Source organism: Trichoderma harzianum (assembly GCF_003025095.1).
Source record: "Trichoderma harzianum CBS 226.95 unplaced genomic scaffold M431scaffold_36, whole genome shotgun sequence".
In the NCBI taxonomy this organism is placed as follows: domain Eukaryota; kingdom Fungi; phylum Ascomycota; class Sordariomycetes; order Hypocreales; family Hypocreaceae; genus Trichoderma; species Trichoderma harzianum.
Genome location: NW_020209284.1, coordinates 1 through 27,213, shown reverse-complemented (window position 1 = coordinate 27,213; position 27,213 = coordinate 1). Strand labels below are relative to the sequence as shown.

At 43.8% G+C, this 27,213-nt stretch overlaps 6 protein-coding genes and 2 non-coding genes across 8 annotated transcripts; 5 read left to right on the top strand and 3 right to left on the bottom strand.

The window, feature by feature from the left end:
• Nucleotides 1-3,659: 3,659 nt before the first annotated feature.
• M431DRAFT_549911 (hypothetical protein) lies at nt 3,660-4,154 on the top strand (the record flags this gene model as incomplete). Its single annotated transcript, XM_024921302.1, has 1 exon — nt 3,660-4,154. Exon 1 carries the CDS (start codon nt 3,750-3,752, stop codon nt 4,152-4,154), a length of 405 nt encoding a protein of 134 aa, XP_024767360.1. The 5' UTR covers nt 3,660-3,749.
• Nucleotides 4,155-4,451: 297 nt separating this feature from the next.
• M431DRAFT_t201 lies at nt 4,452-4,536 on the bottom strand. Its single transcript has one exon. It is a non-coding gene; the product is annotated as a tRNA-Trp (tRNA).
• A 763-nt stretch (nt 4,537-5,299) lies between these two features.
• On the top strand, nt 5,300-5,380 carry M431DRAFT_t202. Its single transcript has one exon. It is a non-coding gene; the product is annotated as a tRNA-Trp (tRNA).
• Nucleotides 5,381-6,150: 770 nt separating this feature from the next.
• On the bottom strand, nt 6,151-9,332 carry M431DRAFT_368353 (hypothetical protein). Its single transcript, XM_024914618.1, has 2 exons — nt 8,923-9,332; nt 6,151-8,859 (listed from the first exon to the last, which is right to left on the bottom strand). Coding segments are annotated over exons 1-2 (2,379 nt in total). The 5' UTR covers nt 8,925-9,332; the 3' UTR covers nt 6,151-6,482.
• Nucleotides 9,333-10,267: 935 nt separating this feature from the next.
• M431DRAFT_514244 (hypothetical protein) lies at nt 10,268-13,359 on the top strand. The gene is made up of 2 exons (XM_024920184.1): nt 10,268-11,160; nt 11,216-13,359. Exons 1-2 carry the CDS (start codon nt 10,736-10,738, stop codon nt 13,245-13,247), a joined length of 2,457 nt encoding a protein of 818 aa, XP_024767358.1. The 5' UTR covers nt 10,268-10,735; the 3' UTR covers nt 13,248-13,359.
• A 666-nt stretch (nt 13,360-14,025) lies between these two features.
• Nucleotides 14,026-14,485, bottom strand: M431DRAFT_368317 (hypothetical protein). Its single transcript, XM_024914617.1, has one exon. It carries the CDS (start codon nt 14,338-14,340, stop codon nt 14,080-14,082), a length of 261 nt encoding a protein of 86 aa, XP_024767357.1. The 5' UTR covers nt 14,341-14,485; the 3' UTR covers nt 14,026-14,079.
• Nucleotides 14,486-14,682: 197 nt separating this feature from the next.
• Nucleotides 14,683-16,496, top strand: M431DRAFT_129620 (hypothetical protein). Its single transcript, XM_024912413.1, has 2 exons — nt 14,683-15,169; nt 15,293-16,496. Exons 1-2 carry the CDS (start codon nt 14,695-14,697, stop codon nt 16,399-16,401), a joined length of 1,584 nt encoding a protein of 527 aa, XP_024767356.1. The 5' UTR covers nt 14,683-14,694; the 3' UTR covers nt 16,402-16,496.
• A 437-nt stretch (nt 16,497-16,933) lies between these two features.
• M431DRAFT_514240 (hypothetical protein) lies at nt 16,934-22,108 on the top strand. Its single transcript, XM_024920183.1, has 2 exons — nt 16,934-19,786; nt 19,840-22,108. The coding sequence occupies exons 1-2, from the start codon at nt 17,099-17,101 to the stop codon at nt 21,976-21,978; spliced, it is 4,827 nt and encodes a 1,608-aa protein (XP_024767355.1). The 5' UTR covers nt 16,934-17,098; the 3' UTR covers nt 21,979-22,108.
• Nucleotides 22,109-27,213: the final 5,105 nt, after the last annotated feature.

Here is a 27,213-nt window from a genome sequence, read left to right as displayed (position 1 = left end):
CTCTTTCTAATGACCGGTGGTACAGTCTTATTCCCGAAAGCGACTCTGCTATCAATGCCTCGCTGTTATTTATATGACCGACACCAAAAATATACTCAATGAAACCATCAGACCAGTAGCACTTAGTTGTAGTATCATTATAGACTACCACGTGTGCGGTCGGTGTAACGGTGAGTCCTATCCAATTGCTGATGTCGTATTGAGTCGTTCATGCTCACAGCCTGGCTATTTTTGCTGCCGATCTTTCGCCAGGATCCCAATCAGATTCGGAAGCTCAAAACAGAGCCGGGCTCAATCGAGCTACATGGCCTTTCAAGAATCTGGGAGTGCTTATTATCACGAATCTTCGGTTCTCGCTGCGAAAGCCAAGATGGCTGTGCCCACGGCCGCTCCGCCGCGGTTCTCCATGCTTGGCCAGGCAACTCATATTGACGCGGTATGACGCAGGATCGGAGAGGGCAAGGATAATACCACGTTTGCTCGCAGTCTTGGAAAGCGTCATCTTGCAGATGTCCTCGTGTCTAAGCCATGTCTCTGCATCTTGCGTCTGCATATGATACATAGGATATCCAGGTACAGGAGTCCCTTGCAGAGTATCCATGAGCGAGCAAGGGCTTTTTCCTGCCCCCAGCATCTCACAGTCCAGGATCAATCCCTCCCCCTGCTTACGCCTGCAGCAACAAGCATCACCAACGCGTATCCCTGTCCGCAAGGGTTTAAGCAACAACCATTCCGCTTCCAGTTGTATCGGTCTGCTAGCACAATTGATGCTTGCACTCCGTGCTATTGTAGCGCTTGTCTAAGACTGTCACCGCCATTATCATCATCACGGCGCCGAAACCGACGCCCGCAGCAACAGGTCAAGTGGAGATCCGGAAGCGCCATAACCGGGCCGTCCCTAATATATTTATGCGTCGTACGGAACAGAACTCCCGGCTGAGCGTATACTAGTGCGGTCTCTGTAGCACAGATCGTCAAGGTACCTGTACGATTACTTACGGATGTCAACACGGCTCACTCTGTCAAGGGAATGGAAATTCTCCGCTCACCATTCTTGGGCCTTTGTAGTTTTTGCCAGGGGAATATTCTTTGGTGGATACCTGTGAGAACTACTGTCACCGCCTCATCAGAGTCCAAGTACAGGTACATCTTCCTCGTGGGATGGAATAACCTTGTTACAATTACCGCCTATCCGGAACAGTTCCATGCTTGTGGAGGCAGATGAGATGGAATCCAGTATTAGTTATCTTGTTCCACCGACGGGCCAACTCATGTCCACATGGTCAGAGATACGAGCACGTGGTAATCCTCTGCTTCAGGGCTTACTCCGTACTCGTACGCAGTGCCTGTTGATCTAGGATAGACATAAAGTTCTTGTCCAGGGCTACTCTTGATAATGGAGTCGCAAATTCTATTGGTGGAATCGATTCATGTCCTGGATAGCCTTTTGACGTTGCACTCCGTATGTGTCAGCTGCCTTATACTAGTCGGTTATTTACTAGAGTGAGCAAAACAGATCTCGACTTATCTGGTCCTTTGGGTCCATTGATCATGTGGTTTAGAGGTGAGTCGAACCTAACGATGTAAAACTTACTTGAGTATAACACCTCTACACTTGCTACTGGCCCAATTTGTATTCAATCTTCACAAAACTAGCGCTACAGATGACCACCTATTGCCATGGAAGTACATAACATATAGAAAGCTACCTGCTCTGCCAAGAGAGTTTCGGATCTATCGGTTCTCTCTGTGTACATTTTTGATCTGATTATACTGTTCGTACTATGAGGCTGCTGTAGATATTCGAGTCTCTACTCATTTGTAGTGATTTGGTTCAAGCGATGCATCTATCGGATTGTAATTGTCAACTTTTGCCCCGAATATTTGTCTCAATGAGACAAATCATATTTAATGATTCAATATGTAAAGATTTTCGCCTAAATCGAATTTAGCTTCGTTTGGCAATAGCTCTGCTTGCTAGAATCAAGTCTTAGTTTGAGAAAGATCCCTAGCCACCATGAAGCCGGAGACCAATCAAGTCTCGTTTTGCTTGACAACTGCTGCTCTGTCCGCTTCCAACCATCTTTAAGTATAAATTGGACAGATAAAAAAAATTGATAAACTTTATGTATGACACATCGCATCGTGCTTTTACAGCGGTAGGACGCATGAAGGTTGGAATTTGACTCTTGCAGCTGTACTGATATATGCCAGGTACGGAGTACGCTTACTGTGATTGAGAAGTGTATGGATACTATTAGATCAGCTGAAGAGGCAGTCATGCACAGAATAGGCAGCTCGGAAACTCTCACCAACTAGCCTGTGTGATTACGTGAAGCTTCCCCTGAGATGTGATGAGCATCTCGACTATAAACAGCTACTTCTCAGATGTAAAATCACACCGTCCCAAGAGTTATAATTTGGTTCCTAAAACTATGATAGCTTCTACTATATTTACAAAGAAGTTTATACATTTCTCTTTTAAATGATTGTCACTATCCATCACCAGAGCGTGTAAACCAATGTGAATTCAGCTGTCCTGCAGCCCGTTTCTAGCCCACAGTTTAAAAGTGTCAGCACAATCGCATGATCTGAATAGCTACGTTTGCTTACAGTATTAATGCGCTATATCCGGCCTTCTTAGCTACAAATTAAATGAAAATGGTTCTGCTAGTAATCAAGGCTAACAGGGATCGGAGTGTAGGCGATTGACGAGACCCAATTGAAAGAGATATTGCATACAACGTCTTATGATCTTTTTGGCCAGAGAAATGACCTATCACTCAACGAAAACTCTGTAAAGGAGAAAACAATAACTAAAAGGTCTTTGCACTACCACTGCCTAGGCCCACGCGTGGACGAATTCAGGAAATATTGCGAGATACAGGTCGGTAGTCCTTCTGTAGGTTTGCAACACCAAATTTAAACTGTACTTATTATGAAAGGGCAATTAGCTATTCAGGATTTACATCAAATTTATAAATCAGATATGCATGGCAAAAAACTACGTTCCTGAGCTATATGATTTTGCACAAATGGACCTGGGAAGGGTGGTTTATATAGCCAAATTTGATCTTTCTCTTCATCAACTGCTAGTTCATCAGGATGGGATAGCACCGTACCACAAGCCCAAAAATATTTTCACCGTCGTCGTTTACATCCATGAAATCAGATGGTAACCTTACCGACAGTTGTCAGTATCTCTGCGCTTATTAACTGGGCCGATGGTCCAAAAGTGGGAACTGAGCAACCATGCAAGCTCAACTTGATGAGCCCGCTCAGTCCGCCCGATCCGCTCAGTCCGCTCAACAATGTATGATATGGCAATTGACAGTTGTCAGATACCCATATCAACCCTCACGGATTACTGGAGAATTGTGGTGCTTTGTGCACAGTTCTAAGCTCGCAAAACCCCGACGGAGTGAAATGAATGACCCCGTGCATGCATTCAACTGATTACATATTACTAAACGGGCTTCTGATCAACTAGATATACGATTGAGTTACATGATCTCGTGAGTCCATAGAAAGAATCTGTCAAAATGAGCTGACGATATCAGCTTATTTGAGCGTCATCAACATGCCTTCAACATATAAATGCTTGTCTCGTCCTTTTTGTTCAAATCTCCCGTAGCTTTATCTCAATTTCTAACTCTCCATCTTACCACAAGGTTTCCAGAAGATATCCTAGGTATGCCAGCATCATTCCACTTATAGTTCACCAAGCCAACGTTAACCTCAGTTGCAGAATGCCCTCCGTTCTAGCCCTCGGTCTTGGCCTTCTCGCCTTAGCCCCTGGCACTCTTGCCGCAGCTCCCCAATGTGGTGTTCGCGTTGTTTCCAGCCAGGGCCTGACAAACTGGAAACAAGGACGATGGGATGGCTTCTGGGCTGCCCGTGACTGGCTATGCAACAACACTCCCTGCAGCGATGGAACTTACACGACGGCAGATGGCTTGACCAGTGCTCAGACCAGAATTGCGCCCAACATTGGCTGCAGCCCGCAAAGCTGCTGGAACAACTTCGAAGCCATTATTGATGACTGTATGGACACTGCGCACGCACACAGCACGAATGGTGGACAAGTCAGTGACTATAACGGAAACGCTTGGTACTGGATATCGACCAACACTGTGCTTGAGAATGGGAACTAGATCATACCTACCTTGCAAGACTTTTCAGTAGACAATAGACTACTTCATATTATCTCCATTGGTGTAACTCTGTGGTGAGTTAGGGATGTCTATCTTCTAAGATATTGTTGAAATGATGTGACACATTCATCAACTAGTATTGGAGATGGAAGGCCATCTGGCGAGATACCATCTTCAGAATCCCACTTCACAACAGAAGCAGCGGAGTAGATAGAAAAGAATACAAAGGAGTATTGCTTCATGCGCATAGATAGGCAAAATTAGAAAAAAGGCCAAAAAAAAGATTATGAAGGGCATTGAACCCAACCCGATTCGAACGGATAACCTTCAGGAGATTCCAAATAAACTGGAATCTGACGCGCTACCGTTGCGCCATGGGTCCGCTGTGAATGCCGACCGAGAAATTTGTACTCATAAGCCTCTCTGCAAATTTGGGGTACCGATCGCACGCAGTCCGGATGTTGTTGGGCGTTGGATTACACAGGTGCTGTACCGCCGAAATATGTGTGTATGTGTTCACAGTCATGTAAATTTTTTTTTTTTTTTGCTTTCTTCATAACTTCAATTCTGTTGCTTTTTTGAGTGAACATACTCTTACAGCAATAATGATTGCAGCACCTTTTCACATGACTGCACGACGGAATACACATACCGGTCTATGTCTGTGGATGATGCAGAGCACTAAAGTAGACTGTAATACTCGCATACCATCATCACTGGGTTGCATTTATTGGGCGCAAGGGTGGAAGATTATGGCAAGATGGGAGAGTTTACAACTCTTTTTGCTAATCTAAGCTAGGTATTCTATGACTCCATTAGAACCATGCACTGGCTTAAATTTGAATGTTAACTAATATTGCTAGAGAAGTTTGCCGTTTATTCCTCACCGAAAGAGTACATTTTCTCACAATCAGCTTCAACCAGACCTGAGAAATATGATTGCCCATTCATTCAGATTCCTCAAATTACTAATAAAGTCCCTAATTCTGCTGAGAGAGCAATAAAGAACTGTCCAATACCGGTAGATATAGGTTAGTGATTCGCTGCGATTTCGAAGAAGTAGACGAGATTGGTCTAGACCAAGCCAATGGCGCAATCTCAGCACCAAAGGCTTACAGACTGAATTTTCTCAACTAAAGTCAACAGGACCCATGGCGCAACGGTAGCGCGTCAGATTCCAGCTCGGAATCTCCTGAAGGTTATCCGTTCGAATCGGGTTGGGTTCAATACCCTTCAAACTTCTTTTTTTGCACCTTTTTACCCTCATCTTCTTCATGTGTTGTCTGGGTTTCAAAGTTTCAAGAACTCAATTGAGCATTTAATATAGCTCATAACACAACTGCAGAATATCCCACGTCCATCTACAGTAAACATCATCCGTCGGAAAGGGTGTGTGCCTGACGTGGCAAAGCACATGCATGTAAGTAGCATCATGACCAGTATTTAATTGGATCAGATTGTGCATATGCTCTAAATGGATGTATTGGAAGCTGCGTTGAGTCATACCATTGGGGTTTCTTATCTCCAACATGACGGTTGAATCCACCTGGACATCGAAATCTTTGCTGCATTGTGCTTACTGGTCGCTCTATTTGTCTCAACTTGTATCCAAAACAGTCTCATCTTCCTGTTGCACAAGAGCTTTGTGATGTGAGATGGAGACAAATCTTTGGCATGAGAGTATTACATGGATAAAATATTTATGAAGGGCATCCACAAGAACGCTTCTGGAATCGTGATCAAGATTGCCATATGAAGATAGGTTCCGTCAGATAGTTAAACAGAAAGAGAAAGTATGCTTGTGGGGTTGTTATATATGTCACAATCAATGTCCGAATGGATTCGGGCCAGTAGAGATATCTACTCCGCAAGCGATTTGGTGGCCATCACAACGTCCGGCCTTGTGCATTGGTTGAACGGGTGTTTATATTCACCATACTATATTATATATGCACAAATTTTAGAGAGAACCAGCTTGCCCCTTTTATAGTAACTTCGAGAGTTTCAAATATTTATTATCATAAATGAAATAAGACTATACGGACAATGAAAGTTAGGAATTAAAGGAGAACAAATAAATTCTGGTTGATCATTTATGTAACTCTTCGCTTTAACCAAACCCTCTCTATCAACTATTTATATAAATTTTTTAATCTTCAGCTGCAGATTCCCATCGCTTACCAAAGCGGTCAAATGGGACATAGATCTCCTTGTTCTCGCGCCTCCCGCCCTAGCTCTCGTCGACGTCTCACTTGGATAATATCGGCATTACTCTGATTTTAGCTTGTCGTATGAAATCCCGTCGTCTAACATCTTTGCTGTCATCGTCTAATTGGTGTATCCCCCCAATAAAGCTTTTGTTGCCGCCGCCGCCGTTGCCGCCGCAAAGTTCTGCCAGCCGTCGTCCTTGTGGCCATCGGCATAATCGCATATGCCCTTGATGAAGATACATGGTAACTTTTCCCAGCCATCAAATCTGTTCATATCAAAGGCAATAACATTTTGCCACTCTGATATCCTGTCTCGCTCCAGCCCGTTCATCGCGGCGATGTCACCCGATGCAATATTCCCAAAGTATATGTTTGGCGTATGAGCACCCCGAAGATTATTTCGGACGAGAAGTTGTCCTTCGTCACACCCAATTTCCTGACAAGAGGCTTTGCGAGCATCGTCGCAAACAGCATCGGGCCACTCATTACATTCCATGCAATGGAGAACGTTTTCGCAGATGGCATCAGGATTGCCGTTACACACACTGCAATCGTTATCCGTGATACGGTGCTTATGAGTGTAGCGTGCGCTAAACAGGCGATCTTTGAGCGCTTCTGGATAGTTGTATTCGGGTTCGGCTAGTATTTCCCCACTGGCGATGTCTTTGCGTTGAAGTTCAAATAGAAACCGTCGCATTTCTAGCTCCAGCATCATTTCGCTTGACTTTGACTGGGAAACTTCATACAGAACATCTTTGACTTTCCCTTTTACGACCTGATAATTCTTAGAAGGCGAGGCGGCGTTTCTGTTTAAATTTCTGCCAAAGTCGTACTCATCAACCCTGCTGCTGATGACAACATCTCCGAGCATTAGTTCACTATCATCAATGTTGGGTATACCTCCGCAGATACCAACTAGTAAAAAGAGCCCTAATTGCGAGTCAAGAAAATCGAGCTGCTCTATGGTAGATATAGCGGTTAATCTTGTTGTGTGGGGCAAGAGAGCAACCACGACATTGTGCCTCCCAACGCGCCCAGTTGTGTAAATACTTTTGTCTCGCTCGTTCCGTTTGTAATTTTTGTCCCAGACTTCGTCCAAGATGAGACAGACTGCATCGTACTCAGTCAAAAGTGTACATATAATGGCAACTTCAACAGCCTTATGTGATGTTTCGATGTTAACAGAAGGAACGCCTTCGTCAGGGTCCGCATCGGCAGGAGGCAGCTCCTGGAATATAGACGCCAATCCACCTTCTGGAATGTCGACCTCCTCTTCTGTTGAAGTATCGTCACTCGAGTCGCGATTATTCTTTGAGAAAGGAGTAGCAGATTCGAAATCAACTTCTCCCAATAGATAGGTAAAGATTGTCTCCAGACAATTTTGCTTTTTTTGTGCAAACTGCTCTGCAATTTCATAGAGCTCTTGATCAAGCCTCTTGTGTGTTTCTTCTGGTATAGATGAGCTTTTCTCAATGATGAACTTTGGCGCTTTAAGCTCGGGATACTCTGTAGGTATATCAATCTTTATCTTGATGAAGATATCTGTTCCATCTTTTCCCCATGGGCCTTTGAGCGAGGCACTCAGCGTCAAGTTGTCCATGTCAATATTGTCCCACCTGACGTTTGGAGTCAGAACACTAATACTCAGGATCTCTTCTTGAACTGTGAGGGGCTTGTCGGATTGGCCATCAGAGTCATCTTGGTCTAGCGAATCTTCATTCAGCTGCTGTATAATGATGAAAGTTTCCTCGAGATGCGCAGCCTTTTCAGCTTGTGAATATTCGTCGCTGAGGAGAGTCTCAAGTTTATCTACTAGAGTAGATAGTTCTGTGACTCCTCGGTATTCTTTGATTGCCAATCTTATCAAGATCTTATCAGAAAGCTGTTCTCGCAGACGTGGTGAGTCGTATAGACTAGCAGGGTCGCAAAAATAGCTACGTGTACTTAACCACTCCTCTGCGTTAAGTTCGAGACCATCATCGCCATCTATAATTCCTACGATACTAGACTTTGCTGATTTTGATATGAAGTCTACAATAGTGCTTCGAGTATTTTCATCCGATATCGAGTTGTCGCTGTGCAGGTACTCTCCCCGCTGAGAGTCACACTCGTCGTCATCTGGCCACGGCAATGACCGCAATGCAAGGTCACGAAGATGCAGCGCAACATGCTCCTCAAGATTATCGGAGGTCCCAATGCAGAATGGACAATCATCAAACACAGAATCCTTTGGGCGTGAGCTGTTCTCTGCAACAAGCGATAGTTGGTCGTTCTTGAATTTTCCTGGGTGTCCAATCTTCATGTGCTCGATAAATCCGTTCTCACTGTCGAATTCTAAAGGTTGTGTATGTAGTTTGGCAATACAGTACCATCTCATTAGATGGCGTGTACTCATGTGGGCAAGCCATTCCTTTCGAGACGAATAAATTTCGATGGGATCGTCGCACTTGTCAACGACACAAACATAGGGATATAAATCTTTACTGACGTGATCCCTATTTGCATGTCAGAGAGTTTCAACGGCGCCTACGCGAGATAGTTATAGAATGAGATTGGACATTTATATGGATACTCACGCCCAGGCGTTTCTGTTCAATGCAATCTTGCTCGGGAGAATAAGACAACAATAGTCGCAGACAAAATCCTCGCCAACGTTGGCCCCCTTGGGAGGAGGTGGTATAAGCAACTGACTTTGCTCATTCAGTGGAGCTGTGCTTCCTTTAGATATGCCGGATGGCGCTGACACACGTCGGCGGATGTTTGTGTCGATGGTAGTTGCTGTTAAACGGGATGGCGCCGTGGTTATTGCTTCTGGCTTCGACACAAGTACTTTCTCGTTGTTTAATGGGACATTTGGTCTGAGAGGAGTCGACTCCGATTTGCTTGATGGGGTGGCCAGCTCAAGGCTTTTAGTCTTGGGTTCAACTTGAGGTATCTTCCAACGTTGCTGCTGTGATCGCCGGTACATTATCCGTCTTCGCCTCACCAGCATAGATGCTGCTAGTCGTTGGACCAGAGTGTCTTGCAAGCCGCTAAATTCTCGCTTGATAAGCTTTGTGTAATAGTCGGTGAGAGTATCACTCATATCGTTGTCGTCGTCATCTTTAAGTATGAACTTATCAGCCCTTTTGTGTTGGTTGGCAAAACTGGCTTTCCTGACAAGATTAGAGAGCCTATGGAGCCAGTCAATGCTCTGGTGGATTGATTGCAAAAGTTGCGTATTATTCCAGTCTTGAAACGTGGCTCCCGTTGTGGACTTGGTTGATGTGGAGATGCCCGGCTCTTCATCTTCATCTTCCCTGATCGAAGTTCTGGACAAATCCTGCTGAGCAGCATCGTGTACTTTCTTCACTTTTAGTATACGTGCAGCTAGGGTTTCAGCCGGGATAGACGAACATACGCTGCAGCAGCCTGTTCTCGACGGTAATGAGCTGTCTTGTGAAGGAGTCTTTGATGTCGTCGAAATCCCGGAGCCGATAATCCAAGGAAGAGTGAAGATCCGCAAAAACACCTATATTGGACGTCCAGAGCTTGAAGCGGCCGAATTCGTCGAGCAAGCCATTTTGATCTTCTGAGCTTTCAGATTGAGCTAAAAGTAAGATGGCCTGGGAAAATATATCGACACAAGTAGTCGCACGTTCGCGGATGGTGACATTTCGAGACATAGCAAATTCCCTGTACCTGAGAAGCGATTTTTTAGCAAGTCGATTTGAGTATTGACTGGTAATGAAATAGAGCAACTCGTTTATTGCTCTTACATGGATTGTGCTGAGAAATGCGGGGTTTTGATAACGGCATCAACCATTCGCTGCCTCGCTGTTCAAGTTCCCCCGCTCATCTGCAGCCTCGTTGCACTCAAACCTAGAATATATCCCGTCATCATTATTATCATTATTATATATTGATGGCTTAAGCGTTACTTATTTTCCCCCCTCTTTCCTCCAAATGTTATAATATGGGCAGCGTTGTTTCATCTCCAAACAACAGCACGGATTCAGACGACTGCCTCAAGCTCGTCTTGTACATATTGCCTATCTTGAAAGAGCTCACCAGTCACTTGGAGAAGAGTTTGGATCCACGTGATAGGCGATATGGGTATTTAGGCAATATATACACGGCCGCCACGGTATTGAACGGCCATCTTGGCGCCATCAGAGAAGCCGAAAAGACACACTGGTTCGTAGGGCAGATCGCAAGTTTGGCCGACTTACTTGAGGAAGTCTTTGACAATGTTATCAATTTTACACTACTCCAAAAGGCACATGTATGAAGCCATCAGATACTGGTATAGCTTATCCACCTTGATGCCGCTAACTGACCGATCTCAAGGAATCTCATGACCCATCATGCAGGCACCCTCGGCTTCGGGCTATGCAAAAGCTTGTCCCCAAGTCTGACAACTGGGAAGAAGGATTAGCAAGATTACATATTATACCCATCGAAGACCATACCATCGCATGGGGATCTCTACAAGATGCCTTGGAGAAGCTGTCGGATGATCTTCAACGATTCGGAGATGATGTACCGAGCATTGACAGACCACAACCACCCATGACTTCCCTAGAACCATCAGGTGAACTCGTTGCATTCGCCGATCGCGTCTTTTCCTCGGTGCACGTAACTTGTAACAGGTGTGGAAGTGCACCTCAGCGTGAAGTAAGGCTTAGGATTGGAACCTACAGAAGGGGGAAGCGACGTCAAGACCAAGAGGTGAACTGCTTGAGTATATTGCTCGCGCCCGATGCAGCTGAACACAACTGGCATGAGATCTCAGTTCACGACATTCAACAACCGAGGTAACATTACATACTAAGCTACCATTTGTGTGCCAATTCTGACCAGTCAAACTAGACGAAAAGCGAAGGTCGGGTTTGCTGGGCTAGAAGGGATACCAAAGTCCACAGAACTATGGCGAATTGACAATCCAAAGACTTATCAATGCATTTGCACCCTCTTAGATACTCATTCAAAATCCAGATCCGAATTCTGGAGGCTGAACATAATTTTGGGCCCTATAGGTGAAGGTATGCAGAGCCATAAGCCTGATGAGAGAAGACACAAGCGTGAAACATTACAAGAAGAAGTGGATCTCAACACTCTCATATCATCTCAAGCCAAAAGATGGACAGCAATGGCAAAATTCACTCTCAGCCTCACGCTCTGCTACTCTCTCTTCCATTTCTATGGGGGATCCTGGACGAAAGAACGATGGAGCCGAAAGAATATCGTATTCTTCGGGGACGGCACACAGTTCCCTTTGCGACCCTTTTTATCATCTGATCCTCAAAAGTTGGGTGGTCCACTATATGATCCGGATGGCTACCACAAGTATCCCGAATTACTTGAGCTCGGCATGACTCTGCTTGAGATCCACCTTGGGCAAAAATTGGAGTCATACCTGGGGTACGAAGAGGACATTACCAACTACGACGATCTTTGGTGCAAGGCTTTGGAACTATTCAAAGAGTTGCGGCCCGACTTCATTTCGACTGTATATCGGGATGCAATCCAAAAATGCCTGATGGCAAACTTTTCCATTAGTGACGCGTGTGATGAGCAAATGCTGCGAGACTCACTTTTCAACGATGTCGTGAAGCCTCTTGAAGCAGAAGTCGGGATGATCTTTAAAGAGTTCTTGTCGATGGATGCCCTTGATGAAGAAGCAGAAAGGAAAATTAACCTTGGATCAAAAGCAAAGAGCATGAACCGTCATGCTCATTCCGGAATCACTAACACACACTCTCTTCAATCTAATTATGATGATACTTCTTCCCTCCTGAATAAGCAACGCACATCACCTCAGCCTCAAAAGGCCGTTCTTACTATCTCTACGGTCCGTTTACGTCCAGCTTCCCGCGACGATTTCGAAATCGCAATTGTCTGTGCGCTGCCGCTCGAATATGACGCCGTCTGCATCCTCATAGATGAGTTTTGGGATGAGGATGGCGACCAGTATGGAAAGGCTACGCGAGACCCAAACATATATACAACTGGGAGGATTGGCAAGCATAACATTGTTCTAGTACTATTACCAGACATGGGAAAAGTTGGTGCGGCCAGTGCAGCCGCAAGTCTTCGATTGAGCTTTCCAGAACTGAAGCTCCTCCTGTTAACTGGTATATGTGGCGGCGTACCTAGTCCTGGAACTGCAAAGGAGCTTGTTCTTGGAGACGTCGTTCTGAGTACGTCTGTTTTCCAGTACGATTTCGGGAGACGTCATGGCGATAAGTTCGTGCCCAAAGATACCTCAACAGACAGTCTTGGAAGGCCCAGCAAAGACATCCGAAGTCTGCTCAAAATTTGCGACACAACCCGAGGACGAAGACAGCTTGAGAAGCAGGCAGCCTTCTACCTGGATTATATACAGAACAGCGCCTCCACAGAACACTCTATAGAACAGTATCTGAGTCCCGGAGCTGCAAATGACAAGCTGTTTGAGGCTACTTACATCCACAAACACTACGACGAACCACAATGTCTCTGTAAGAGTCCTCATGAGACTTGTGATAATTCTCGAAAATTATCTTGTCATAAATTACAATGCGACGAGAAGTTTCTCGTTGAAAGGCGTCGGATAAAGCATAAGCTTCAGCTGGAACAACAAGGATGTCGCAAGGAGGCTCAAGCACCTGCGATATTTCTCGGATCCATAGGATCGGGAGACACGGTAATGAGATCTAGTGAGGACCGCGATCGAATCGCGGAAGAACACGATCTCATCGCATTTGAGATGGAGGGGGCGGGCGCTTGGGATGAGCTCCCTTGTATTGTTGTGAAGGGCATTTGTGACTATGCTGATAGCCATAAGAATAAGATATGGCAGCATTTTGCTGCTGCTACGGCAGCATCGGTTATGAAAGCCCTTCTTGAGAAGTACACATAGATAGAAAGATTCTGATAATACTGTGATAGATAAATTGTATCATTGGATGATAGGTACGCGGCACGCATAGTTGGGGCAATGCCTGGTTTGCATTCCACAGCCTTGTTTCTCAATGCACGTGTATATATACATAGGCCACCTACCTTACCCACCTCCTCAAATTGTTCTAGATGCCTCTTAGGGAACGTATCATTTACAGTAGCTTTCAGCCGCGAGACCAGGAGGTAGAAGGATGCCCCAGCCCCGTCTCGCTTGGAATCCTGCATGGCTGTCTCCCCTCTCTCTCAAGGTTGGCTTTGTATCACAATATTTACTGCCTTTCTTGAATGCGCCTTACTGATCCCTTACTATCAAGGAAGTCGTCTATACTATGAGCCCCGATTGCCAATATGGTGACCGACAAGCTACCCGTCAGTATTTGCATGTGATGTTATGGGCTTCTTGAGTGGGTGTCATATCATACATGTACCTGCGCATCGTTCCATGGTTGTTCTGGTAAGTCTTGAAACTTACCCTGGCAAAACTGGCTGCTAAGTCTACCTAGAAAATGGCTTTGCGGAGATACGCGATCTGCGGGATGAGCATTAAGCGAGCTCGAGTTTGTTCCCCGACGCCAGGGATTCGCAACCACAAAAAAGCGTGTAAACTGCTGTTGGTTGCTCTGTTGGTCGCTCTGTTGGTCGTCCTTCTGTCTCAATGTAGTAAAGGCAGCACCCTGCAATAGCACGACATTACAAGTGCTATTGGGACTTTTGCATGCTGCAGGCATCAGGTTTCAGCCTTACTCAACTCGTTAGCCCCGCTTGACCGGCGATTGCCATCATTCTCTCTTCTACCCATTTCTCTCTCCTTTTCTAAATCTCGCGGGATTAGAAAAGCAGTAGATTGTACTGATTTCCCGTTGTGTATTCACCCTCAAATTCGCACCAGAAGTGAAGTAAAGGCCATGAAAGCTTGATCCGTGACAGCCCGAGTTCACCATGTTAGTCGAAGAGCACCAGGACACGGCCACCGGTCCGGACACGACAGAGACCAGCAATTTCAACTTTACCTTTGAAACCTCTTCCATGAAAGAACCACTCAGTAACACCATCTTCCAAGTGCCCAAAGGTGATACGAATTATCAAGCCGTGGAACAAGGTGAAGAGCGAAACTACCTTGGCGAGGTAACATCTCATTCATCTAAATGGACAAAGAACGTAGACTTCGAATGGAGCATATTCCAAAAGCATCTCTAACCTAGAATAGAGGATTTAATTCCATTAGAAGTCGATTTACGAGGCGAAAGACCGAGGTCTATGCACAGCCGGGAGCTGAACATGACCATCTCAACGAAGCAGAACCCGATGGGAATTGTCATAACGCCATTTACCAGACTGAAACTGAGCGGCGATGGCGGCGGTGTCTTCTTCCAAAGTTGTCAGCCCTTGCGACATGGAAATGGGAGATGCTGGCTTTATTCATTAGCATCCTATGCATGGCTGCTATTATAGGCATCTTGGCAGCGATGAAAGATCAACGGACAACCTCTTGGCGAGTTGGATCTATCACCATCAACGCAGCCATAACCATCCTTTCGACATTATCCAGCATGACACTTGGATTTGCAGTTCCTGCCTGTTTTGATCAAGAGAAGTGGCGATACTTGAAACAAACCAAGAGGCATCGACTTCAGCACTTTACTCTACTAGATCGGGGCTCTGGCGGACCAGTTGGTGCTATCAGAGTTATATGGTCAATCAGATGGGGTCTAACAGCATTAGCATCCGTCATAATTATTCTGGACGTTTTTACCGGCTTCTTGATCCAACAATCGGTCAAAATCGGATCCGCTTCCGAATATATCAGCAACAACAATTCGCCCGCGTTTTATACTTATACTGAAAGCCTTGGTAAAACTGTTCACGTTATAACTGAAAATGGTATGGATACCTATATTTTCTGCTGATTATCTTCGTCTTTCTTTCTGCTTCCTTAAAAAAGGAACGTCCATCAAGAAAATATTCTGACTAGGCTAAGAGCTAATAAGTTGTTCTCATAATTAGCGCAGTCGACCCTGGGGTTTTCAATGCAAGCCTCCATCTTTCGAGGGCTCTCAGAAACGAATTGGTCGAAATCGTACACCTGTGGTTCTAATTGCACTTGGCCTGCCAGCCAGATAGTCTTGGGATTCGACAGTGTTTGCAGCAATGTGACAGCCCAAACAGCCAACATTTCACAGATAGCAAATTGGAATCGCGTCGCTTTTGGGGCGGTAAACCTAACAACTCCTGGCGGTATTGTATTCCCATATACGTGGATGGTTGGAGCGGCCGACGGCAGTGTCACCGCAGCGTCCCTAAGGACCATGACATTGGGGGCTGAAGCCACGGCTGCAAACGGCTCCTTCATGCACGTTGCTTTTCTCAGTGATTCATATTTTGGGCGATATTACACGGACCATATTTCCGTCACTGAGCCCGCTATGCCGGACATTATTGAGTGTACCTTCAGCCTGGTTGCTTGGAACTATTCGCTCGTCACTTCGGATGAGAAAAATCTCAGCATTGGATCCCGAGTATTGATCCCACTTAGCGATGGTGTTTACCAGGGCCAATCGGTCAGTAATGATCTCAATGGGACGGCCGCACACATCAACTACACTGCCAAGGGCCATGACTTTTTTGTTAGCATGGATGAAGTTGAACCTCTGCAGGTTTTCTTCGCCTCCCCAGCTTTCGAGGGTAGTGTTGATTACGGTGTCGGTAATCCCACTGACCATTATGCCGGGGTTGGCGTAATACCAGCATTTATGAACGCAAGTTTCATTGATGTGATGGACCGAGTCGCGAGAAGTATGACCGACAGCCTTCAGCAGAGCGCGGCGCAACGCGCGTACGGCCTCATGCAGGTTGATTTCAGCTACTTTCGCGTATACTGGGCGTGGGTTTCTCTGCCCGTTGCGTTACAATTCTTAGCGATAATGCTTCTCGTATGTACCATTATCCGTAATGAGGAAGCCGGTGAGGAGGGTCAAGTGCCCATGTGGAAGTCGTCGAGAACAGTGCTTCTATTTCACTACTTTAACGAGGAGAACGATTTGCTATGCGGTGTTCAGGACTTGAAGGAGCTTGAGGATATGGAGAAGACGATGGAAACAAGGTTAGGCTACTGATATCTTCAAGACACACCAGGGAGATTATGAACTTTATGTTATGAGGTGCAACTGTGAATACGTACATTTTTCATAGCTACCTTTGGTATCTGAGCAAATGTGTTATTGTAATGATTGGTCAGACATACTGTACAGTATAATATTCTCATTTCTTCATGTTGATGGACGTCTTAGGTGTGGTCGCTTGCACTTATGTCCGTACCAACATGAGGCTCTCGTCAGGCTGGCCTAAAACGAGGACATGCGTGGCCACTCAATTCCACTTTGAACAAGATTGTACAACACTATCAAGATTGGTTGCTAGAAGAAAAAAGTCATCTGGCACAAATTCCCATAGGCCTCTCGAAATCACATATTGGGCATCAAATTGCGTCATTAGCTGATACGTGGCATGTATGGTTGAGTCCATGCCCAATCCATGCCCACAGCCTTGTTTTCTTCCTGCACGTATATTAAGTAGGTAAACATGCTACAATCCAATCGTATGCTCCCAATTGATGTACCATGTACCTTTTCAGCTGCAGGAAGAGGGGTTCGAAGCATGCCCAACTTCTGTACAGTTGGGCATCTGGCTATTGTAAACTTCCTGTCAAAATTGTCGCTTCACCACGATATTGAGTACCTACATTGAATATATCATATTATTTCGAGATATCTAAGAGACCATCGACTTACAGATCGAGCTTTTACCATCAATATGGCGGCAGATAAGGTGTCTCGGCCAACTAGCAGAGACGAATTCGAGATTGCAATCGTCTGTACAAGGGCGCTCGAATATGATGCTATCTGTTTACTGTTAGACGGTTTTTGGGACATAGATGGTGACCCATTCGGCAGAGCCCGGGGTGATCTCAATACCTACACCACAGGATACATGGGCAAATATAACATAGTTGTGGTGCTCCTCTGCAATTCAGGCAAAGCCAACTCAGCGAGTACATCAGCTAGTCTTCGATCTAGTTATCCTCGCATTGAACTCCTGCTTCTTACCGGAATATGCGAGGGTGTCCCAGATGCAAATGGGGAAGAATTGCTGCTTGGCGACGTAGTCATCAGCGAAACAGTCGTCCAATATGATCTCAACAGCCTGTTTAATGATGCACTAAAGAGGAGAAACACTCTTGAGGATCGTCAAGGGCGCGCAAATAACAATATTCGAAAGTTTATCGCGAATTTTAAAACCGAGATGGGACTCCAGCGCCTAGAAGAGAAAGCAACATTGCATCTAGAGCAGATCCAGAGTCTTGTTTCGGAGGCAAAGTATCGACAAAGACGCAAAGGGGCAACCTACATTTACCCTGGTTTTGAAACCGATATTCTCTTCGAGTCAACTCATTGCCACAGACATTACAATTCATCACAATGTGTGTGTGCCGACTACAACCAAGAAGAAGACTTGCATGCAGTGTGTGATGAAGCCAGATATTTGGATTGCGAACAGACTGGTTGCGAACTCAGCTCTTTGAAACACCGAGATCGTCTACACCAAAAGCGCCTACTGGAGGATGGTGGTAATTTGAAGTCCGCACAGAATCCGTCCATATTTTTCGGGCGTTTTGGATCCGGCGACACGGCCTTTAACTCAGGCGTCCACCGCGACTCTCTGGCTAAAACACATGGCATCGTCGCTTTTGAGATGGAGGGCGCTGGAGTCTGGGACGAGCTGCCGTGCATCATTGTCAAGGGTGTGAGTGACTATGGAGATGGACACAAGACAAGAAAATGGGCAGAGTGGCAAAACTTTGCCGCCGCAACTGCTGCGTCGGTTGCGAGGGCTTTAATTGAGCGCTATCCCCAGACTGATAAATCGCCTGTCACGGAGCTGAAGGCCGATGCAGTGCATTCTCAGCTTCAAGAAAACAAAACTTGTCTCGACGCATTATTTATCACAAACCCCGAGGACGATAAGCAGCGTATCGAAGACACAAAGGGAGGGTTGCTTCTGGATGCATATATCTGGATCATGCGAAACGAAGAGTTTATGCAGTGGCTTAATGACCCTGAAACTCGTCTACTGTGGATTAAAGGCGATCCGGGTAAAGGAAAGACAATGCTACTATGCGGCATCATCAACGAGCTAAAGTCGGCCAACCCTAGAGGCAACATCTATTATTTCCTCTGCCAAGCAACAGACGTTCGCGTTAACAATGCTTCGGCAATACTACGTGGCTTGTTGCATATGATGATTGTTCAGCAACCTTCTCTTATCTCTTACATTAAAGACGAGTATAACCGGTCAGGAAAGTCAGCATTTGAAGGTACAAATTCCTGGGTCGTCTTATCACGGCTATTTGAGCAGATGCTCAGAGATGATTCATTAAATGAGTCAATCCTCGTTATCGATGCGCTGGATGAGTGTATGGAGGATTTAATCCAACTTCTCGAAATAATGGTGAGAAACTCGTCGTCATCATCTCAGGTGAAATGGCTCGTGTCCAGTCGCAATGAGGCGGATATTCAAGAGGCACTTGCAGTCGCAGAGAACAAATCAACAGTAAGCCTCGAGCTCAATGCAGAATCTGTCTCAACTGCGATAGCCACCTACATTCGACATAAGGTACAGCTTCTAGCTGATAAGAAGGGCTATAAACAATCTACAAGAGAAAGAATCGAAAGATACCTTGCTGATAATGCAAGTGGAACTTTTCTTTGGGTTGCATTAGTATGCGCCCTCCTTGAAAAGGTACCACGGTCCGATCCTCTCCCAAAAGCGGCAGACTTTCCTCCAGCGCTTGATCAACTCTATGAACGAATGATAAATAGAGTATGTGATTCAAGTATATCAGACATTAGCAGAAGAGTTCTTGCAATCGCTACAGTCGCCCACCGACCTCTTACCAAAGAAGAACTAGTTCCTCTAATTAATACGGGCCATTATAATGAAATAATACAGCCTTCTGAGTACGACTGGGAAGACATGCTAGGCCACTGTGGCTCCTTTTTAACTATGAGAAGTGACACTATATATTTCGTTCATCAGTCTGCCAAAGACTTTCTCATCAAAGAAGGAAGCCAACGGTTATTTCCACATGGCATGGAATATGTCCACGGAGAGATCTTCGAGGCCTCTATTGCTGCTATGAGAAACATTCTAAGAAAAGATATATATAGTCTAGTTGACCCTGTATTTTCGATGGATAATCTCGCGCAGCATACCTTGAGCAACGACCCACTCATTCCTATCAAATACAGCTGCGCCTACTGGATTGATCATTTTGCACAATCTATATTCAAAACCAGAACAGTCACTCTTGATTCTTTTATGAGTCATGAATTGTTATATGCTTTTCTCAAAGAAAAGTTCATTTACTGGCTAGAAGCTTTGAGCCTTCTCGGAGGTATTTCCGACGGCATAGCGGGAATGCGACGGCTAGAGCAATTGGTTGTAGGTACTACGAGTCCATCAGAGTGAGAACTGCTTCTGAATCGTTGCAATAGGTTGGTTCCGGAACACCTGAGCTACTCAAGCTTGTCCGGGATGCTTGCAAATTCATCCAAACGTTTGGCTGCGCCATAGCAGACCACCCTTTGCAAGTTTACGTGTCGGCCTTGAGCTTTAGCCCAAGTCAAAGTCTTACTCGTTACCAGTTTAAGAAACAAGCTCCCAAGTGGATTCAAGCATTCGCCGAAGGTGAAACCGAATGGACTCCATCTTCAAGAATATATGATAGTAGTAAGTATATTTATGGGCTCGCTGTCTCTTGCTGCGGAACGTGGATAGCTTCTCGTCATTTTGGGGCTACTGTAACAATATGGGAAACTTATTCTGGCAAAATAATCCGCGAGTTGGATGCGCTCCTAGGCGCTTCACTTACGGAGAGGGACATGAACGACTATTTTCATAGTGGTGCATTCAATGTTTGGTTTTCTCCTTGGAATAGCGAGGAGTTAGCAACAAGCTGTTGTGAGCGTCGGGATTATTCTCAATTTGTGATTTGGAACTTTACAACGGGTAAAGCGTTGCAACAGCTTCGAATCAAGGACGATGTGGTAACATTTTCGTACCCGAGTTCAACACCTCACTTACTTTGCTTTCTCTCTAAAAAGCACAGACACTCTGAAAATATCGAAGATTATAGTAATGACAATGGATTCACGGCTTCATTCTGGAACACTAAGACAGGCGAAATAATCAAGAAAATTCAGTTACAGAAATCAAGCCCCCAGCCAATATTTGCCATTTTCTCGCCCACCGACGACAGTACAATAGCATTGTACAGAGAGCCTCACGTTGAAATTTTGAATATCGATACTGCAAGCACCATGCAGATTCTTACGAATACCATCGGGGATATCGAAGGCATGGAATTTTCTCCAGATGGTTCTTCTCTGGCCATTCATAAATGGATGCGTTCTACATCATCATCAGAGCCAAGCATCAACGTTGTTATATTGGCAGATGCATTATCAGGCGAAATTGAATGGTCATATCAAAGTGAATGGAATCTATTAGACGTCAGTTTCTCGCCCGATGGGAAACTGCTAGCGATTGGTGGTGATCAAGGAGTTGAGCTTATTAGCACAGTTTTCGGCAAATGCTTGCGGAAGATCAGAATCATGAGTACATTTTTGGTTTTTTCTTCCGATGGAAGTAAGATGTATAGCGCCAATTGGTTCGCTATCAGCGTTATAGACACAGACCAAGAAAGCTTCGCAAGGACAGGTGCAGGCGATAACTCTCTTGGCCAAAAGATCATCGATAGACGCTCTATATCTCTGTCGCCAGACGGCAAACTTATCGCGTCAGCATTCACAAACAACCCAGTTATAGAAGTCATGGAAATTGGCTCAACAAACTCCACTTATTATCTAAAAATACTCGATCCTATTCAGGATACAGTTCGGAAACTTCTCTTCTCTCCCGATTCGAAAAAATTGTTCGTTATATCAAGGAACGGTTTCATAACATGGGATATTTCCTCTAAGCCCGCAAAAACCCTCTCCATGTGGATACATCCCTCCAATTTGGAGTTTTGTATGTCTAGTCTTGTGCTTTCATTAGACGCCAAGCGCATAGCTAGCACACTCATCATAAGCGGTACCTCCGACCTCTCGTACGTTCAGGTATGGGACATAGGCTCGGAAAATTGTCTGCTGGATTTGCAAACGAGAGGGAAGGAATCTGATGTTTTACAGCTTCGCTTTTCACCGGACAATAGACAACTTGCAATATCATACAGCGATAGAGATTTCGGAATCAAAGTCGAAATATGGGACATTGCCTCATATTCAGCCACTCAAGCAATAAACTTGAGCTGGCACGATCTGCATGGTAATTTCCAAATTTCAAATACTGGCCCAGGGCCTTGGAATCCGCCCGATGAGGGAGGTCAGGAAGATGAAGAGACGCCAGAGGAAGTGAAAGAGGAGGTACCAAGGAACAAAGAAGGAGACGTGATTGCGCAAGCCATGTTCTATATCGCAGAGTTATATTTCATTTGTCACGACCCAGCTCTTATGGTCGCGACAAGGGGCCTACAGGGTAGGCACTCCCGGATTAACGTCGGGCCGCGCAGCCAATCAGGAAGCGGTCGACGGGAATCAACGTCGATTCCAATCGACGCAGGAACGAATTAATTAAGATCATAAGCGATTCCACTCGACTCCAGAATACACAACTGGATATATAAGTTTACTTCATGTCACTTATTAAAATACTTAGATAGCCAGTTGTTATCACAGCGTTTACAATACAATTAGATTGGAACACAGACATTTATTCTTATTTGTATTAACTAGCTGGTGATAAGATTGCCTGTTACCGACCTGATCGCCTCCGCCAACATAAACTATAGAACCACTCTAAGGTTTATCCCTTGGAAACAGTTAACCTATAGAGCCTATAGGACCTGGTTTATTACATAATAACAACTCTTGTTCAGATGGTCACCTTAGACCTATGGGCAATAAGATATTAAAAACTCAATAGCTGATAAGCTTCCGAGTCCTAGACAATGACACTGATTACGAGAGCGAAGCTTAAAGTGATTACGATAACAGCGACATTGAAATATAAGATAATTTTGAAGAAACCCCTGAAGACGTTAAAATAGCCCCTTAACCGCCAGCTAATACGTAAGAAGCTGAATAACGCTTCTTGGTACTTAAAGAACTTGTGGATCAGTTACGCCAAATAATTGCTACCTAAGCAACTACTATAATAATGCTTTAAGGACGAACACCAGTGGTAAACCCCGTGGTAAACCCAGCCCCTGCGGCACGTCAACGGGAACCCGGAGAAATCATTAAACCACCACTGCTAGACAAATTTAAAGGAGATCCTAAGTAAATTCAGAAATTTTTCACGGACATAAGAAACTACTTCAGTTACTTTCCGACCACTATGGCTAATGATGTTATAAAGATTTAAACTGCAGGAACCTGTTTGTCTAAAACTACTAAAGACTGGTTTAAACTACACCTCAGGGATTTTAAATAAACCAAGACACCTAAGAAACAATATACAATCGACTTATTTAACAATTACGCCACGTTTAAAAAACAACTCGAGAAACTATGTGGAAAAACTAATGAGTTTAAAGAAGCCGAAGATATACTCCTTTAAATTAAGTAAAAAGGACCCTGTGCAAAGTACACTGCCGCTTTTATACGCCTAGCTGCCAGGACCAACTTAAATAACGAAGTATAACGCATGCTCTACTACCAGGGACTTAACTTAGACGTTAAGGATGAACTCTCTAGAGATGAAAAACCTAATACCCTTGACAAACTTGCGGAAAAAGCCACTTATATTAATAAACGACAATTTCAGCGACGCCAGGAACGTAAGAGAGAGGGAAATCCCCAGAAGACAGTCCCGAAGTATCTTTACTCCGGTAATAACGCTAACCAGGGAAAGAAAAGGGACCTTATAATATACAACGATAGAAAGCCAGGACCTATAGACCTCAGCACCATCGAGGCATAACGTAAGAACGTTAAATGCTATAATTGTGGAAAGAAAGGACACGTAAAGAAATATTATCAAGCCCCTAAGAAAGATAGCGATAAGAAATTCACGCCTGTCCCAGAGCCTAAGGAGAACCGAACTATTAATACTATAAGACCTTCGGTAGACCATAACATCCTATACTTCTTAGCGTGCTACGATAATAACTATCAGACCCATCGCAGTGATAAACAAGGATCAGGATAGTACCCCAAAGGGCGTACATAAACCTTAAACACGCTTAAAGAAGACACCTAGGAGGACCTCAGCTACGTTAAACAACTTATTTAATAAAGCCTCGACGAGCAAGAATAAAACAACAAATTTAAGGATAAGGAAGAGGTACTCCGAGAATAGAAACAAAACAAAGACATACGCCAGTACAACGAGGATCTTCCAAACACAGCACCTCCGATATAATATAACCCTTATAAAGGAATAACTCAGGAAGAAATCAATAACCTTGAGAAGCATATATACAACCAGTGCGGATCAGTCGAACCTAAGGGACTATATTACCTTTGTAAGATAACCACAGCTGACTAAGAACAACACAAAGATTAATACAGAATCCAAGGTATTATTAAAGAAAACCAACGCTATAATGAAATCATATAATAAAAAGAACTTAAAGACTAACAGAGACTCCTCGAACAATAGGGACAGATTAAATAGATTAATCTAAGTACCGCCTACGACCAGATCTAATTATACGGAAATCGGTTTCGATAATACATTAAGACTAACGCAGACGAATACCTAATAGCTAAGACACTAAAATCGACCCTATACTACGTTAATAACATCCTACTTATAGACTAATATAATAAAGCTAATATTATCAACTATAAGCTACTATTATATAAATAATATACTATAATTAAACTTTAGGAATAGCATAAGGACTACGGGGCTGCAGAATATAGATAAAAAGAATTTACGCTCTGTAATAAAGATCATTGTAAGAAACATTAGTACTAACGCCGAGCCCTTGTATATGTTACCTATAACCTGGAACAATAAGGATTTAACCTAGTAAGATATAGTAATAATAATGAATTACAAGGAATTAACTGGAACAACCTTTGGAAATACCATAAGCTTACCGCCAGATACATACCTAAACCCGGATGCACCTGGTGTAAATACTATAATATTTAAAACAAAGAACCAGGATAGATCACCTTAGACCTAGACGACATTAATATTAACCCTTACGGTAATAATTATTACAACGGCGCTGACGATACGACCTACTACAACCTGAACACTATAACAGAAGGAAAGAAACTACGGAAATTCCTAGTAGACAGATAGTTAAATAATAAACCAATTACAGTCTACATAGATTCCGGAGCTATAATAAGCTATATTACGCCTTAACTAGTTAACCGCCTACAGTTAAACTATCGTAAGAAAGAGAAACCATATACCTTTGCGAGCATTAAGAAACAACAATTTATATATAATAATAGAACTGTCGACCGCGAGACCGATCACCTCATAATCCAGTTTAGTAAAATTAAGGATACGTTTAAATTCAACATTACAAATATCGCAGGATATAATATACTCTTAGGATATAATTAGCTTAAATTGCGTAACCCCGATATTAACTGGATTAGAGGCCAGGCGAGATAGCGAACTCGCCCTGAACTAATTAATTTTAGAGACACACTATAACTAGATCAGGAGGATCGACAGGATGCCATAACATCCCCGACGACAGGATCGGTGACCCCTGCATTAAACCAAGAAACGAAAAAACATATAAAAAAACAAAAAATCACAAAGCAAGTACGATTAAAGGAGCTAAAGAAGCTCCCGAGGACAGTCAAATACGTTAAGAAACCAAAAAAGAAACAGCTTAGATTTCTTAACTCGATTATACAAAAGGTTAAGGAATTATACCACCGAGACCAACAGACATCAGAACATTTAAAGAACATACCAACAGACCTCCAGCATATACCAGTCTTTAATAAAGAACTTAACACTGGACTACCAGAATACAGCCAATAGGATCATGAGATTGAGCTTATGGACGATAAAGTCCTAACGTTTAATAAAATCTACAACCTAAGTACCACCGAACTTAAGATACTCGACAAATAGATTAAAGACCAGCTGAAGAAAGGCTACATCAGACCTTCTAAATCCTCAGCAGGATATCCAGTTATGTTTATGCCTAAAAAGAACGGTAAACTTCGACTTATTATAGACTACCGACAATTAAACGCAATAACTAAGAAAGATATTACGCTACTACCACTGATTCCGGAAATCAGAGACTGGCTTACAGGAGCCAAGATCTTTACTTCGCTAGATCTTAAAGGAGTATATAACCTCATCCGAATTAAGAAAGGCGACGAATAGAAAACCGCCTTCTGCATAAGATATGGACTTTACGAATGTCAGGTAATACCTTTCGGACTTACAAACGCCCCAGCATCTTTCCAGAAAATAATTAACTACGTACTATAAGACTACGTAAATTATTTTATTATTATATACCTTAACGACATCCTTATTTACTTTAAGAACTTAGAAGAATACAAGGAGTACGTTAAGAAGGTACTATAAACACTCTAAGATAATAAACTCCTGGTGGAACCTGAGAAATGCAACTTCTATATACAGAAAGTCACATTCCTAGGACATGTTATCACCCCAGGCAGAGTCCAAATAGACCCTGAGAAACTTAAGGCAATTAATAATTAAGAACCGCCATAGAACGTTAAGTAAGTACAAAGCTTCTTAGGACTTGCCAATTACTACTAATGCTTTATTAAGGACTTTTTAAAAATTACTACGCCACTTACGAACTTAATAAAGAAAGACGTTAAATTTGAACTTATACAAGACGCTCTAACAGCCTTTAAATACCTTAAACAAGCCCTTACTAGTACACTAGTACTCATAATGTTTAACCTAAATAAACCCATTATAATTAAAACCGACGCCTTAGACTATATAATTAGAGGAGTACTTAGCCAACCAGACGAAAAAAAGAAACTCAGGCCTATCGCCTACTTCTCTAAGAAACTACACGGACTAGAACTCAGATATCCTATCTATAATAAAGAATTTATAGCTATATACTAAGCGCTCAGCAAGCAGCATTAGAGATACTATTATAAAGGAAGTTGATTTCCAGTAATAATCCTTATGGATTACTGGAATATCACTTACTTTATAATAACATAAGAACTATCCTGCAGATAAGTCAAGTACTATAAGCGACTCTCCGAGTTTAAGCTTATTATTAAACACTGCAGTAGATTAGATAACGGACGCGCTAATGCACTCAGCAGGCGCCTAGACTACTTCTAAGAAATCCCAGAAGTTAAGGCATAAATACTAGAGAAAAACCAGTATGGAGACCTAGTTATCCGATTGATTAACACCTTATACTAAATCAAGATAGACGACCTAATTATTAACGATATAAAGGAATACGTTAAGAACTGGGAAAACGAATAATACCTAGAAGGTATTTCTATAGATACTGGATACCTGACACTAGATGGACTTATCTAGGTACTAGAAGACTTGCGAAGCAAAGTGTCAGAGCCCATCTAAAGAGGGCGCGGTCGCGCAACGGCCGCGCACCGGCCACGTTACGGGGGCGCGAGCTAAGGGTTGCGAAGCCCTTAGCTTAGCAACAACACTATAAAAGACCTAAAATCTAGGGAAGGAGTTAAGGAAGGCAGAGATAAATACAGTCACTTCGCTACCCTAAGCTTGCGTATTCGCTGTGTAGCTACCTGTGATCATCCCTTATCCCTCTTCACTCTCTTCCACGAACCCGGCTTCTGACAGGTTTATCTCTCTACCCATAAAGGGCGAAGGGACCGTCGAGG

What these genes read in the sequence shown, in the direction of transcription:
- M431DRAFT_129620 (XM_024912413.1), top strand. Translation starts at nt 14,695, where the DNA reads ATGCTGGCTTTATTCATTAGCATCCTATGCATGGCTGCTATTATAGGC. An exon ending in TCACGTTATAACTGAAAATG is followed by an intron (nt 15,170 to 15,292) that starts GTATGGATACCT and finishes TCTCATAATTAG; the next exon opens with CGCAGTCGACCCTGGGGTTT.
- M431DRAFT_514240 (XM_024920183.1), top strand. Translation starts at nt 17,099, where the DNA reads ATGGCGGCAGATAAGGTGTCTCGGCCAACTAGCAGAGACGAATTCGAG. An exon ending in GACGGCTAGAGCAATTGGTT is followed by an intron (nt 19,787 to 19,839) that starts GTAGGTACTACG and finishes TCGTTGCAATAG; the next exon opens with GTTGGTTCCGGAACACCTGA.
- M431DRAFT_514244 (XM_024920184.1), top strand. Translation starts at nt 10,736, where the DNA reads ATGCAAAAGCTTGTCCCCAAGTCTGACAACTGGGAAGAAGGATTAGCA. An exon ending in CACGACATTCAACAACCGAG is followed by an intron (nt 11,161 to 11,215) that starts GTAACATTACAT and finishes CAGTCAAACTAG; the next exon opens with ACGAAAAGCGAAGGTCGGGT.
- M431DRAFT_368317 (XM_024914617.1), bottom strand. Translation starts at nt 14,340, where the DNA reads ATGGTGTTACTGAGTGGTTCTTTCATGGAAGAGGTTTCAAAGGTAAAG.